The sequence below is a fragment of the Panulirus ornatus genome, chromosome 46, assembly GCF_036320965.1.
Source record: "Panulirus ornatus isolate Po-2019 chromosome 46, ASM3632096v1, whole genome shotgun sequence".
NCBI lineage: Eukaryota > Metazoa > Arthropoda > Malacostraca > Decapoda > Palinuridae > Panulirus > Panulirus ornatus.
The window spans coordinates 4,384,228-4,398,803 of record NC_092269.1 but is presented as its reverse complement, the minus strand read 5'-3'; the positions used below and the strand labels follow the sequence as shown (position 1 = coordinate 4,398,803).

Here is a 14,576-nt window from a genome sequence, read left to right as displayed (position 1 = left end):
TTTCACATGACCTGGTTCAGTCCATTGACAGCTCGTTGACCCTAGTATAACAAACCATTCCAATTCACTCCATTCCATTTACACCTTTCACCCTCCTGCATGTTCAGGCTCGGATAGCTCAGTATCTGTTTCACTTCATCGTTCCACCTCCAATTTGGTCTCTCGCTTCTTGTTCCCTCCCCCTCTTTTGTCAACGCTTCCTCACTCATTCTCTCCATGTGAAAATACCATTTCAACGAACCCTCGTCTGCATTCTCAGCCACACTTTTTATTACCACAAATCTCCCTTACTTTCATTACTTAACAAACCACATACTGTCCTCAAACATTTGAGTTCCCACACATACACCCTCATAGGCATAAATTATAAGTTTTGCACCATGTATAGACAGTAGCAAGAAAGAGCAGTTTGAGAGAATCAGGGTGTCCCAGGTGTTTTATACACCTTCAGAATCCAAGGTAATGTCAAGACTAGATTGAATATAGAAATTTAAATGTACGGGACGGGTCTAAGCTCTTCATCCATAGAGCGATTGTGCCCTCACAGTGTCTGACTTGTAACTCAAGTAAAGGCATTGTGAGGGGTATCATTGACTCCATGCACCCTCCTCTGGTCCCCTACTGTATTACCAAGATGTATGTGAACAGCATCAAGGGAGGATAATGTATGGGAACTGCATTAAAGGAGGATAATGGATGTAAACAGCATCAAGGAAAGATATGTATATATTTTACATTGTAATGTTTACAATTTTAGTTTATTTCTTATATTTTTATTTGTATAATATTTCCTGTTCCCTTCCTTCCAGTTATTCCTTTGCCGTACTTTTCATACCCTCCTTCCATTTCACGAGTCTCTGGTCACCATTTCACCTAACTATAGGGAGTCCTTTAAGTGAGGACTCGTAAGTATATTCGCCTCTTTACCCTAGCTCAACATACGATTGAATTACATGTCATGGATTTATACAGGAGGAAGAGGTGGAGAAAAATATATACAGGATGTCTAACAAGTTCAGACTCATATGCAGGGTTCATCGTTATCCTTTTAGTTCATCAAATAGTGAAATTGCATAATATGAATCTGAATACACATACCCCATGGGAATGTTGTATATGCAGAATCGTGTTATGCAATATTTATTTTACAATAAAGGTAGACAATGAGTTCTGCATTGGAGTCTGAAACTTAGGAAACCGTGTTTATTTTCCTCCTCCTCCTCTTCCTCCTTCCACCCATCTCGGTACATCGCCTCCCTCCCTTCCCAACTTTACTAACAGCCGTCAGAGTAAATGGGGATGGGAGAGTGTGTGGCGCCAGAGCTCCCTCCTCTTCCATGCACCCTCTCTCCCCTACCCAACATACACGCCACCACCCACTTCCCGATCCTACCTTACCAAAACACCTGCTTTCATCCTCACCACCTCCTCGTCAGCAAATATAGTTTATCAACGCATTCTCCATGATTTATCCTATGTGTCATTATGTATCACGACTATGCATTTCAAGTTCGCTCTTACGAGGTTTGGGCCAGTTCTCATTCAGCAAGTGCCACAAGCCTTTATCCTCAATTATGGGGCTTTGCTGTGGGCATTTATTAACGGGTTAAGTGACCACGACTTATCCGTGTTGTAATGCTTTACGCTTTCCAGCTTATTGCATTAATACTAGTACACTCTTAATTAATGTCTAATATTCATTGAAATTAAAACGTACAATACTGACAAGTGCGTGGTTACTCCGCAAGTGATAAGTATAGACCAATGATTTAAGATTTCTTTGAGATTCAATGATATAATCAACTGAATTGGCATTCCGCAGAAAATGCAGAGGTAACGACGTTATTCATTAAAAGATTTGCCAATAGGGATCAAACGTCCGGGTACATACAGATAATAGCGATTAGCATGATGCTTTAAATATACCATATATATATATATATAATATATATATATATATATATATATATATATATATATATATATATAAACCGAAGGCTAACGTTATACACACAAACCTGTGTAAACTCCGTTGCTCACCAACGCGAGACGAAGGGTATTCGAGAACATAGTATTTGAATAGTGATTACCCTTTTAAGGGTGATCATATCGGTAACGCTCCCGCCTGTTGCACATTGGTCCTGGGTTCGATCCTGGATGTATGAGGTTTGTATGTTCTATGAAAGTGTGCATTCATATGCCCTTTGTGTATATATATATATATATATATATATATATATATATATATATATATATATATATATATATATATAATCACTAATTTCTGGATTTTTCACTACAATTTTTTTTTTTGGGATACAATTACCGGTTAACCAAATGTACAATATGAATTTTTACAAAAGTATATAAAAGGCTAAATTTACCAACGAACACTATATATGTTCATATATATATATATATATATATATATATATATACTGCCTAAATTTACAACTTACAAATTGCCAAATTTTGATGTGGTTTAACGATGAACCTTATTGACAAAAACAATTCACTACAGACGTGTGTATATTATACAAATATATATTTTAAGGAATAAGAGTACGTATATTTTCCTACATTTGTTAATTATACTAAAATTTGGCTAAATTTGCCAATAAACCACAAACTACATAATTTAAAAAATTATCCATGTAAATTGGACAATATTATTACACATGAATACATGGATTGCCCAAATTTATGATTTTACAAATTGCTAACAATTAAGAAACTAATTTACCAAGGAACTACATTAACAAAATTCACTAAATGTATATATTCTACAAACATTGAATGAATAAATGTATGTGCATTTTCATTTATCTACAATTTCCATTGGCTAAATTTACACTATAAAATATATTATACAAAAGGTAACACGTGGCTACATATACCAATTAAATAAAGGAATGAAACACCACCATCCTATAAAACGTTTGGTTTAATACACAGCGGTAGTGAAAGCTTTGCTGCGGATTTGGATGGTACTTCAAAGGAATTTATTAAAATATTGGGTGACTTGTCTTCTTGACTGGTTGGCGAGGATATTCAATGCATGGCTCATGGTGAAGTACCTGAGGATTGGCAGAATGCATGCATGTCATTGTACAAAGGCAAATTAGATAAAGGTGTGCAAATTTACAGAGATATAAGTTTGTGGAGTATTCCAGGGAAATTACATGGAAGGGTAATGATTGAAAGGGTGAAGGCACGTACAGAGCATCAGATTGGTGAAGAGCAGTGTGGTTCCAGTAGTGGCAGAGGATGTTTGGATCAGGTGTTTGCTTTGAAGAATGTAAGAGAAATGCATATTAAAATAACTATGATTAATATTATGTAATTAAGCGCTTAATTTTACGAAATGCGGTCTTTTGACTCGATATCCTTAATCACCATATAGAATAGCACTTATACCCACATTTTCATTAAAATCTGAAGAAGTTGAAAATCTGAGCAAAATATTATCCAAATATTATCCTTATATTTTTTATGATTTTTTCTGAAAATAGATTTTCCTGAAATTTTCAGCATAGATGCTTTTACGTCTGCTGAATAAGAATCTATGGTCAAAACCTTAAAATTCGTGTAATTAGTCGAGTAATTAGCATATTAAGATAATTATAATTAATTTTAAGTACAGTAATTAAGCGCTTAATTTTACGAAATGCGGTCTTTTGACTCGATATCCTTAATCACCATATAGAATAGCACTTATACCCACATTTTCATTAAAATCTGAAGTTGAAACTCTGAGCAAAATATTATCCAAGGCTATAGCCTGGGATTTTTCTTGATTTTTTTGAAAAAATAGATTTTCCTGAAAATTTCTGCAAAGATGCGTTTACTTCTGCTGAATAGGAATCTATGGTCAAAACCTTAAAATTCGTGTAATTATTCGAGTAATTAGCATATTAAGATAATTATAATTAATTTTAAGTACAGTAATTAAAAGCTTAATTTTACGAAATGCGGTCTTTTGACTCGATATCCTTGATCACCATATAGAATACCACTTATACCCACATTTTCATTAAAATCTGAAGAAGTTGAAAATCTGAGCAAAATATTATACAGGCTATCTTGATTTTTCTTGATTTTTTCAAAAAATAGATTTTCCTGAAAATTTCTGCATAGATGCGTTTACGTCTGCTGAATAAGAATCTGTGGTCAAAACCTTAAAATTCGTGTAATTAGTTGAGTAATTAGCATATTACGATAATTATAATTAATTTTAAGTACAGTAATTAAGCGCTTAATTTTACTAAATGCGCTCTTTGACTCGATATCCTTAATCACCAAATAGAATAGCACTTATACCCACATTTTCATTAAAATCTGAAGTTGAAAATCTGAGCAAAATATTATCCAAGGCTATAGCCTTGGATTTTTCATGATTTTTTCTAAAAATAGATTTTCCTGAAATTTTCAGCATAGATGCTTTTACGTCTGCTGAATAAGAATCTGTGGTCAAAACCTTAAAATTCGTGTAATTAGTCGAGTAATTAGCATATTACGATAATTATAATTAATTTTAAGTACAGTAATTAAGCGCTTAATTTTACGAAATGCGGTCTTTTGACTCGATATCCTTAATCACCATATAGAATAGCACTTATACCCACATTTTCATTAAAATCTGAAGAAGTTGAAAATCTGAGCAAAATATTATCCAAGGCTATAGCCTTGGATTTTTCTTGATTTTTTTGAAAAAATATATTTTCCTGAAAATTTCTGCAAAGATGCGTTTACGTCTGCTGAATAAGAATCTATGGTCAAAACCTTAAAATTCGTGTAATTATTCGAGTAATTAGCATATTAAGATAATTATAATTAATTTTAAGTACAGTAATTAAAAGCTTAATTTTACGAAATGCGGTCTTTTGACTCGATATCCTTAATCACCATATAGAATAGCACTTATACCCACATTTTCATTAAAATCTGAACAAGTTGAAAATCTGAGCAAAATATTATCCCAGGCTATAGCCTTGGATTTTTCTTGATTTTTTCTAAAAATAGATTTTCCTGAAATTTTCAGCATAGATGCTTTTACGTCTGCTGAATAAGAATCTATGGTCAAAACCTTAAAATTCGTGTAACTAGTCGAGTAATTAGCATATTAAGATAATTATTAATTTTAAGTACAGTAATTAACGCTTAATTTTACGAAATGCGGTCTTTTGACTCGATATCCTTAATCACCATATAGAATAGCACTTATACCCACATTTTCATTAAAATCTGAAGAAGTTGAAAATCTGAGCAAAATATTATCCAAGGCTATAGCCTTGGATTTTTCTTGATTTTTTTGAAGAAATAGATTTTCCTGAAAATTTCTGCAAAGATGCGTTTACGTCTGCTGAATAAGAATCTATGGTCAAAACCTTAAAATTCGTGTAATTAGTCGAGTAATTAGCATATTAAGATAATTATAATTAATATTAAGTACAGTAATTAAAAGCTTAATTTTACGAAATGCGGTCTTTTGACTCGATATCCTTAATCACCATATAGAATAGCACTTATACCTACATTTTCATTAACATCTGAAGAAGTTGAAAATCTGAGCAAAATATTATCCAAGGCTCTAGCCTTGGATTTTTCTTGATTTTTTCTAAAAATAGATTTTCCTGAAATTTTCAGCATAGATGCTTTTACGTCTGCTGAATAAGAATCTATGGTCAAAACCTTAAAATTCGTGTAATTAGTCGAGTAATTAGCATATTAAGATAATCATAATTAATTTTAAGTACAGTAATTAAGCGCTTAATTTTACGAAATGCGGTCTTTTTACTCGATATCCTTAATCACCATATAGAATAGCACTTATACCCACATTTTCATTAAAATCTGAAGAAGTTGAAAATCTGAGCAAAATATGGATTTTTCTTGATTTTTTCAAAAAATAGATTTTCCTGAAATTTTCAGCATAGATGCGTTTACGTCTGTTGAATAAGAATTATGGTCAAAACCTTAAAATTCGTGTAATTAGTCGAGTAATTAGCATATTACGATAATTATAATTAATCTTAAGTATGTAATTAAGCGCTTAATTTTAAGAAATGCGGTCTTTTGACTCGATATCCTTAATCACCATATAGAATAGCATTATACCCACATTTTCATTAAAATCTGAAGAAGTTGAAAATCTGAGCAATAATCCAAGCTAACCTTGGATTTTTCTTGATTTTTTCTAAAAATAGATTTTCCTGAAATTTTCAGCATAGATGCTTTTACGTCTGCTGAATAAGAATCTATGGTCAAAACCTTAAAATTCGTGTAATTAGTCGAGTAATTAGCACATTAAGATAATTATAATTAATCTTAAGTATGTAATTAAGCGCTTAATTTCAAGAAATGCGGCTTTTGACTCGATATCCTTAATCACCATATAGAATAGCATTATACCCACATTTTCATTAAATTGAGAATTGAATCTGAGCAAAATATTATCCAAGGCTATAGCTTGGGTTTTTCTTGATTTTTTCTAAAAATAGATTTTCCTAAATTTTCAGCATAGATGCTTTACTCTGAATAAAATCTATGGTCAAAACCTTAAAATTCGTGTAATTAGTCGAAATTAGATTTATATAATTTAATAATCTTAAGTATGTAATAAGCGCAAATTAGGAAATCGGTCTTTTGATCGATATCCTTAACACCATATAGAATAGATTCTACCACATTTTCATTAAAATTGAAGAAGTTGAATTGAGCAAAATATATCATGCTTGATTTCTGTTTTTTTAAATAGATTCTAATTCGCAATGTTTTGCGATAGAATCTGTCAACCTTAAATCTGTATTGTCGAGTATGCAATAATTAATATTAATTTTAAAATGCGGTCTTGACATATCCTTATCCCAATACACTTAACCACATTCATTAAATCTGAGAATGAAAATTGACAAAATTATGAGTTTTTGATTTTGAAAAATTTTCTAATGCAATCTTACGTCGCTGATAAGATAGGTCAAACTTAAAATTGTGTAATAGTCGAATGCATATAATATATATTATTAAGACAGTATAAACTATTACGAAATGCGGTCTTTTACTCGATATCTATCACCATAAGAATACACTTATACCACATTCATTAATCTAGAAGTGAAATCTGAGCAAATATGGTATTATTTCTTATTTTCAAAATAATTTCCTGAAATTTTCGCATAGATGCTTACGTCTGCTGATAAGATTTGGTCAAAACCTTAATTCGTGTAATACGAGTAATTAGCATTTTATATTATAATAATTAAGTACATAATAAGCGCTAATTTAAGAAAGCGGTCTTTTACTCGTTCCTAATCACAATAGAAAGCACTTATACCACATTCATAATCTGAAATTGAATCTAGCAAATCCGCTATAGCCTGGATTTTTCTTGATTTTTTTAAAAAAGATTTCCTGAAATTTTCAGCTAGATGCTTTTACGTCTGCTGATAGAATCTTGGTCAAAACCTTAAAATTCGTGTAATTAGCGAGTATAGCATATTATAATAAATTAATTTAGTAGTAATAGCGCTAATTAAAAATGCGTCTTTTGACTCGATATCCTTAATCACCATAGAATAGCACTTATACCACATTTATTAAAATTGAAGAGTGAAAATCTGAGCAAAATATTATCCAGCAACTTGATTTTTGATTTCTAAATAGATTTTCCTGAAATTTTCGCATAGATGCTTTACGTCTGCTGATAGAATCTTGGTCAAACCTTAAAATTCGTGTAATTACGAGTATTAGCATATAGATAATTATAATTATTTAAGTAAGTAATAGCGCTATTTACAAATGCGTCTTTTGACTCGATATCCTTAATCACCTATAGATAGCACTTTACCCACATTTTCATTAAATCTGAAGAAGTTGAAAATCTGAGCAAATATTATCCAGCTATAGCCTTGATTTTCTTGATTTTTAAAAATAGATTTCCTGAAATTTTCGCAAGATGCTTTACGTCTGCTGAATAAGATCTATGGTCAAAACCTTAAATTCGTGTAATTAGTCGAGTATTAGCATATTAGATAATTATATTAATTAAGTACAGTAATTAACGCTTAATTTTACGAAATGCGGTTTTTGACTCGATATCCTTAATCACCATATAGATAGCACTTATACCCATTTTCATTAATCTGAAGTGAAATCTGAGCAAAATATTATCCAAGGCTATACCTTGGATTTTTCTTGATTTTTTCTAAAATAGATTTTCTGAAATTTTCAGCATAGATGCTTTTACGTCTGCTGAATAAGAATCTTGGTCAAAACCTTAAAATTCGTGTAATTAGTCGAGTAATTAGCATATTAGATAATTATAATTAATTTAAGTACAGTAATAAGCGCTTAATTTTACGAAAGCGTCTTTTGACTCGATATCCTTATACCATTAGAATACACTTATACCCACATTCATTAAAATCTGAAAAGTTGAAATCTAGCAAAAATACCAGCTATAGCCTGGATTTTTTTGATTTTTTCAAAAATAGATTTTCCTGAAATTCTGCTAGATGCGTTTACGTCTGCTGAATAAGATCTATGGTCAAAACCTTAAAATTCGTAATTAGTGAGTAATTAGCATATTAGATATATAATTAATTTAAGTAAGTAATAACGCTAATTTTAAGAAATGCGGTCTTTTGACTCGATATCTTAATCACCATATAGAATGCACTTATACCCACATTTTCATTAAAATCTAGAAGTTGAAATTGAGCAAAATAAATCCTTGGATTTTTCTTGATTTTTTTAAAAATGATTTTCTGAAATTTCGCATAATGCTTACGTCTGTGAATAAGAATCTTGGTCAAACCTTAAAATTCGTGTAATTATCGAGTAATTAGCATATTAGATAATATAATTAATTTAAGTACAGTAATTAAGGCTTAATTTTAAAATGCGGTCTTTGATCGATATCCTTAATCACCAATAGAATAGCCTTACCCACTTTCATAAATGAAGTGAAATAATTTTACGAAATGCGGTCTTTTGACTCGATATCCTTAATCACCATATAGAATAGCACTTATACCCACATTTTCATTAAAATCTGAAGAAGTTGAAAATCTGAGCAACGAAATGCGGTTTTTGACTCGATATCCTTAATCACCATATAGAATAGCACTTATACCAACATTTTCATTAAAATCTTGAAATTGAAAACTGAGCAAAATATTAAGCCAGCTATAGCCTTGGATTTTTCTTGATTTTTTCTAAAAATAGATTTTCCTGAAATTTTCTAGCTTAGCTGCTGAATAAGAATCTATGTCAAAACCTTAAAATTCGTGTAATTAGTCGATAATTAGCATATTAGATAATTTATAATAATTTTAAGTAGATTAGCGCTTAATTTTAAAAATGCGGCTTTGACTCATTTCCTTAATCACCATATAGAATAGCACTTATACCACATTTTCATTAAAATCTGAAGAAGTTGAAAATCTGAGCAAAATATTATCCAAGGCTATAGCTTGATTTTTCTTTGATTTTTTCTAAAAATAGATTTTCCTGAAATTTTCAGCAAATGCTTTACGTTGCTGAATTAAGAATCTATGGTCAAAACCTTAAATTCGTGTAATTAGTCGAGTAATTAGCATATTACGATAATTAATAATTAATTTTAAAGTACAGTAAATTAGCGCATAATTTTACAAAATGCGGTCTTTTGACTCGATTATCCTTAAATCACATATAGAATAGCACTTATACCCACATTTTCATTAAAATCTGAAGAAGTTGAAAATCTGAGCAAAATATTATCCAAGGCTATAGCCTTGGATTTTTCTTGATTTTTTCTAAAAATAGATTTTCCTGAAATTTTCAGCATAGATGCTTTTACGTCTGCTGAATAAGAATCTATGGTCAAAACCTTAAAATTCGTGTAATTAGTCGAGTAATTAGCATATTACGATAATTAATAATTTTTTAAGTACAGAATTAAGCGCTTATTTTACAAAATGCGGTCTTTTGACTCGATATCCTTAATCACCATATAGAATAGCACTTATACACAATTTTACATTAAAATCTAAGAAGTTGAACAATCTGAGCAAAATATTATCCAAGGCTATAGCCTTGATTTTTCTTGATTTTTTCTAAAAATAGATTTTCCTGAAATTTTTCGCATAGATGCTTTATCTGCTGAATAAGAATCTATGGTCAAACCTTAAAATTCGTGTAATTAGTCGAGTAATTAGCATATTACAATAATTATAATTAATTTAAGTACAGTAATTAAGCGCTTAATTTTACGAAATGCGGTCTTTTGACTCGATATCCTTAATCACCATATAGATAGCACTTATACCCACATTTTCATTAAAATCTGAGAAGTTGAAAATCTGAGCAAATATTATCCAAGGCTATAGCCTTGGATTTTCTTGATTTTTCTAAAAATAGATTTTCCTGAATTTCAGCATAGATGCTTTACGTCTGCTGAATAAGAATCTATGGTCAAAACCTTAAAATTCGTGTAATTAGTCGAGTAATTAGCATATTACGATAATTATAATTAATCTTAAGTACAGTAATTAAGCGCTTAATTTTACGAAATGCGGTCTTTTGACTCGATATCCTTAATACCATATAGAATAGCACTTATACCCACATTTTCATAAAATCTGAAAGTTGAAAATCTGAGCAAAATATTATCCAGCTAAGCCTTGGATTTTTCTTGATTTTTTTAAAAATAGATTTCCGAAATTTTCGCATAGATGCTTTACGTCTGCTGAAAGAATCTATGGTCAAAACCTTAAAATTCGTGTAATTAGTCGAGTAAGATAATTATAATTAATTTTAAGTACAGTAATTAAGCGCTTAATTTACGAATGCGGTTCTTTTGACTCGATATCCTTAATCACCATATAGAATAGCACTTACCCACATTTTCATTAAAATCTGAAGAAGTTGTAAAATCTGAGCAAAATATATCCAATGCTATAGCCTTGGATTTTTCATGATTTTTTCTTAAAAATAGATTTTCCTGAAATTTTTCAGCATAGATGCTTTTTTTACGTCTGCTGAATAAGAATCTATGGTCAAACCTTAAAATTCGTGTATTAGTCGAGTAATTAGCATATTACGATAATTATAATTAATTTTAAGTACAGTAATTTAAGCGCTTAATTTTACGAAATGCGGTCTTTTGACTCGATATCCTTAATCACCATATAGAATTAGCACTTATACCCAACATTTTCATTAAATCTGAAGAAGTTGAAAATCTGAGCAAATATTTATCCAGGTATAGCCTTTTTTTCTGATTTTTTCAAAAATAGATTTCCTGAAATTTTCAGCATAGATGACGCGGCGAATAAGAATCTTTGGAAAAACCCTTTAAAAATTTGGTAAAAAGTCGATAATTAGCATATTTTAAAATTTAAATTTAAATTTTTAAATACGTAATTTAAACGCTTAATTTTTACGAAATGCGGTCTTTTGACCCATTCCTTAATCCCCTTTAAAAAAGCACTTATACCAATTTTCATTAAAAACTGAAGAAGTTGAAAATTGAGCAAAATATTATCCAAAATCCCTTATTTTTCAGATTTTTTCAAAAATGATTTTCCCCGAAATTTTTTGCATAGATGCTTTTACGTCTGCTGAATAAGATTTGGTCAAAAAATTAAAATTCGTGTAATTTTGTCGAGTAAATTTGCATATTACGGGTAAAATTTTAATTAAATTTTTGTACAGTAATTTTAAGGGTAATTTTACAAAAAGCGGTCTTTTGACCGATTCCTTAATCACCATATAAATAGACTTTTACCATTTTCATTAAAAATCTGAAAAAGGTTGAAATTAGAAAATTATCCGGCTATAGCCTGGATTTTTCTTGATTTTTTTAAAAAAATGATTTTCCTGAATTTCTGCAAAGATGCTTTACTTTTCTGAAAAGATCTATGGTTAAAACTTAAATTGTTTTTTAATTTTGAGTAATTGATTTTCGATAATTTTAAAATTTATTTTAAGTAAAGTAATTAAAGCGTTAATTTTACAAATCGGTCTTTTGACTCGATACCTTAATCCCATATGAATAGCCCTTATACCCCCATTTTCATTAAAAATTGAAGAGTTGAAATCTGGAAAAAATATGGGGGTTTTTTTTTTGATTTTTTAAAAAAAAAGATTTTCCCGAAATTTTTGAAAAATGTTTTTCTTTGCTGAATAAAAATCTATGGGCAAAAAACCCTTAAAAAATTTGTTTTTATTGTCGGTAATTAGTTTTTAAGATAATATAAAATTTTTTAAATACAGTAAATTAACGCTTAAAATTTCGAAATGCGGTCTTTTGACCCATATCCTTAATCACCAAATTGAATAGACTTATACCCCCATTTTTATTAAAATCTGAAGAAGTTAAAATCTGGGGCCCAAAAAAAAGGATTTTTTATGATTTTTTCAAAAATAGTTTTTTTGAAATTTTAGCATAGAGCTTTTACGTCTGCTGAATAAGAATCTTGGTCAAAACCTTAAAATTTTGTGTAATTAGTCGAGTAATTGCATATTAGATAATTTTTAATTTTAAATTTTTGTACAGTAATTAAAGGGTTATTTACGGGAAAAGCGGTTTTTTTGACCCGATTTTTAAATCACCATATAAAAGCACTTATACCCCCATTTTTTTTAAATCGAAAAGTTGAAAAAGAGAAATATCCAAGGTTAGCCTGGGGTTTTTTTTTTGATTTTTTTAAAAAAAAGATTTTCCTGAAAATTTCGCAAAAATGCTTTACGTCGCGAATAAGAAACTATGGGCAAAAAAATTAAAATTCGGTAATTAGTGAGTAATTAGCATATTAAATAATTATAATTAATTTTAATACAGTAATTAAGGGTTAATTTTACAAATGCGGTTTTTGACTCGATATCCTTAATCACCAATAGAATAGACTTAACCCCCATTTTATTAAAAAACTGAAGAAGTTGAAAATTGAGCAAAATATTATCCAAATCTTGGTTTTTCTTTATTTTTTCTAAAAAAAAGTTTTTTTGAAATTTTTTTAGATAATGCTTTTACGTCGCTGAAAAAGAAACTTGGTCAAAACTTAAAATTCGTGTAATAGTCGGTAATTACATATTAATAAAAAAAAATTAATTTTAGTACGAAAAAACGTAATTTTACAAAAAAGCGGGTTTTGACCGATTCCTTAATCACCCTATAAATACACTTATACCACTTTTCATTAAATCTGGGAAGTTGAAAATCGAGGGAAAACCCTTTTGGATTTTTCTTGATTTTTTTTAAAAAATAGATTTTCTGAAAAATTTTGCAAAGATGCTTTATCTGCTGAATAAAAATCTTTTGGGCAAAAACCCTTAAAAATTTTTTTTTGTAATTTGTCGGTAATTAGCATATTGGATAATTTTATTAATTTAAATATTAAATTTAAACGCTTAATTTTAAAAAATGCGGTCTTTTTACTCGATTCCTAATCACCCTATAGAATGGCCCTTTAACCCCCATTTTCATTAAAATTTAAAATTTTTAAAATCTCAAAAATTTCCCAAGGGTAAGGGTTTTTCTTGATTTTTTTTAAAAAAAAAGATTTTCTGAAATTTGCAAAAAATGCTTTTTTTCTGCTGAAAAGAAACTATGGTCAAACCTTTAAAAATTTGTGTAAATTTTCGAGTAATTACTTTAAGATAATTTTAAATTTAAATTTTTTGTAAGTAATTAAGCCTTAAATTTTTCAAAAAGGGCTTTTATGAATCCTTAAACACCATATAGAAAATTTACTTATACCCATTTTCATTAAAAGAAGAAGTTGAAAATCTGGCAAAATATTATAACAAGCCTTGGGGTTTTTCTTTTTTTTTTAAAAATAATTTTCCCCGAAATTTCGCAAGTGCTTTACGTTTTCTGAATAAGAAACTTGGGCAAAACCTTAAAATTCGTGTAATTAGTAGTAATTAGCATATTAAATAATTATAATTAATTTTTATTTCAGTAATTAAGGGTTATTTTTCAAAAAGCGGTTTTTGACCGATTTTAAACCATATAAATAATTAACCACATTTTTATTAAAAACTGGGAAATTAAAATTGAGAAAACCCCTTGGTTTTTTTTTTGATTTTTTTCAAAAAAAAAATTTTTTAAAATTTTTTGATAGATGCTTTTTCGTCTGCTGAATAAAATCTATGGTCAAAACCCTTTAAAAAGTGTAATTTGTCGGTAATTAGCATATTAGATAATTTAATTAATTTTAAGTAGTAATTAAACGTAATTTTAGAAATGCGGTTCTTTTACCAAAATCCCTTTAAACACCCTTTTATAGAATAGGGACTTTTTTAAACCCACATTTTCATTAAAATCTGAAAAGTGAAATCTGAGCAAAATTTATCCGGGGGTTTTTTGCCCGGGGTTTTTCTTGATTTTTTTTAAAAAAAGATTTCCCGGAAAAATTTTCGCAAGGGGATTTCTTTGAATAAGAATCTAAAAGGGTAAAAACCTTAAAATTCGTTAAAATTCGAAATAATTAGATATTAGATAATTTAAATTTAATTTTTTAAATACAGTAAAAAAGCCTTTAAATTTTTCAAAATGGGTCTTTTGATCGATATCCTTTAAACACCAA

The 14,576-nt window shown here is 29.4% G+C and overlaps 1 protein-coding gene across 4 annotated transcripts in view; it reads right to left on the bottom strand.

The window, feature by feature from the left end:
- Positions 1–2,938: 2,938 nt before the first annotated feature.
- Positions 2,939–14,576, bottom strand: part of LOC139763088 (uncharacterized) — a 163,923-nt gene continuing 152,285 nt past the window's right edge. For all 4 annotated transcript variants that reach the window (XM_071688710.1, XM_071688713.1, XM_071688715.1 and 1 more), the window contains one exon: positions 2,939–3,077. Coding sequence is in view for 1 of the 4 variants with exons in the window: in XM_071688715.1 (XP_071544816.1) it covers positions 2,993–3,077 (85 nt within the window). In the remaining 3 variants the exon portion in view is untranslated. The remainder of the gene's footprint in view (positions 3,078–14,576) is intronic.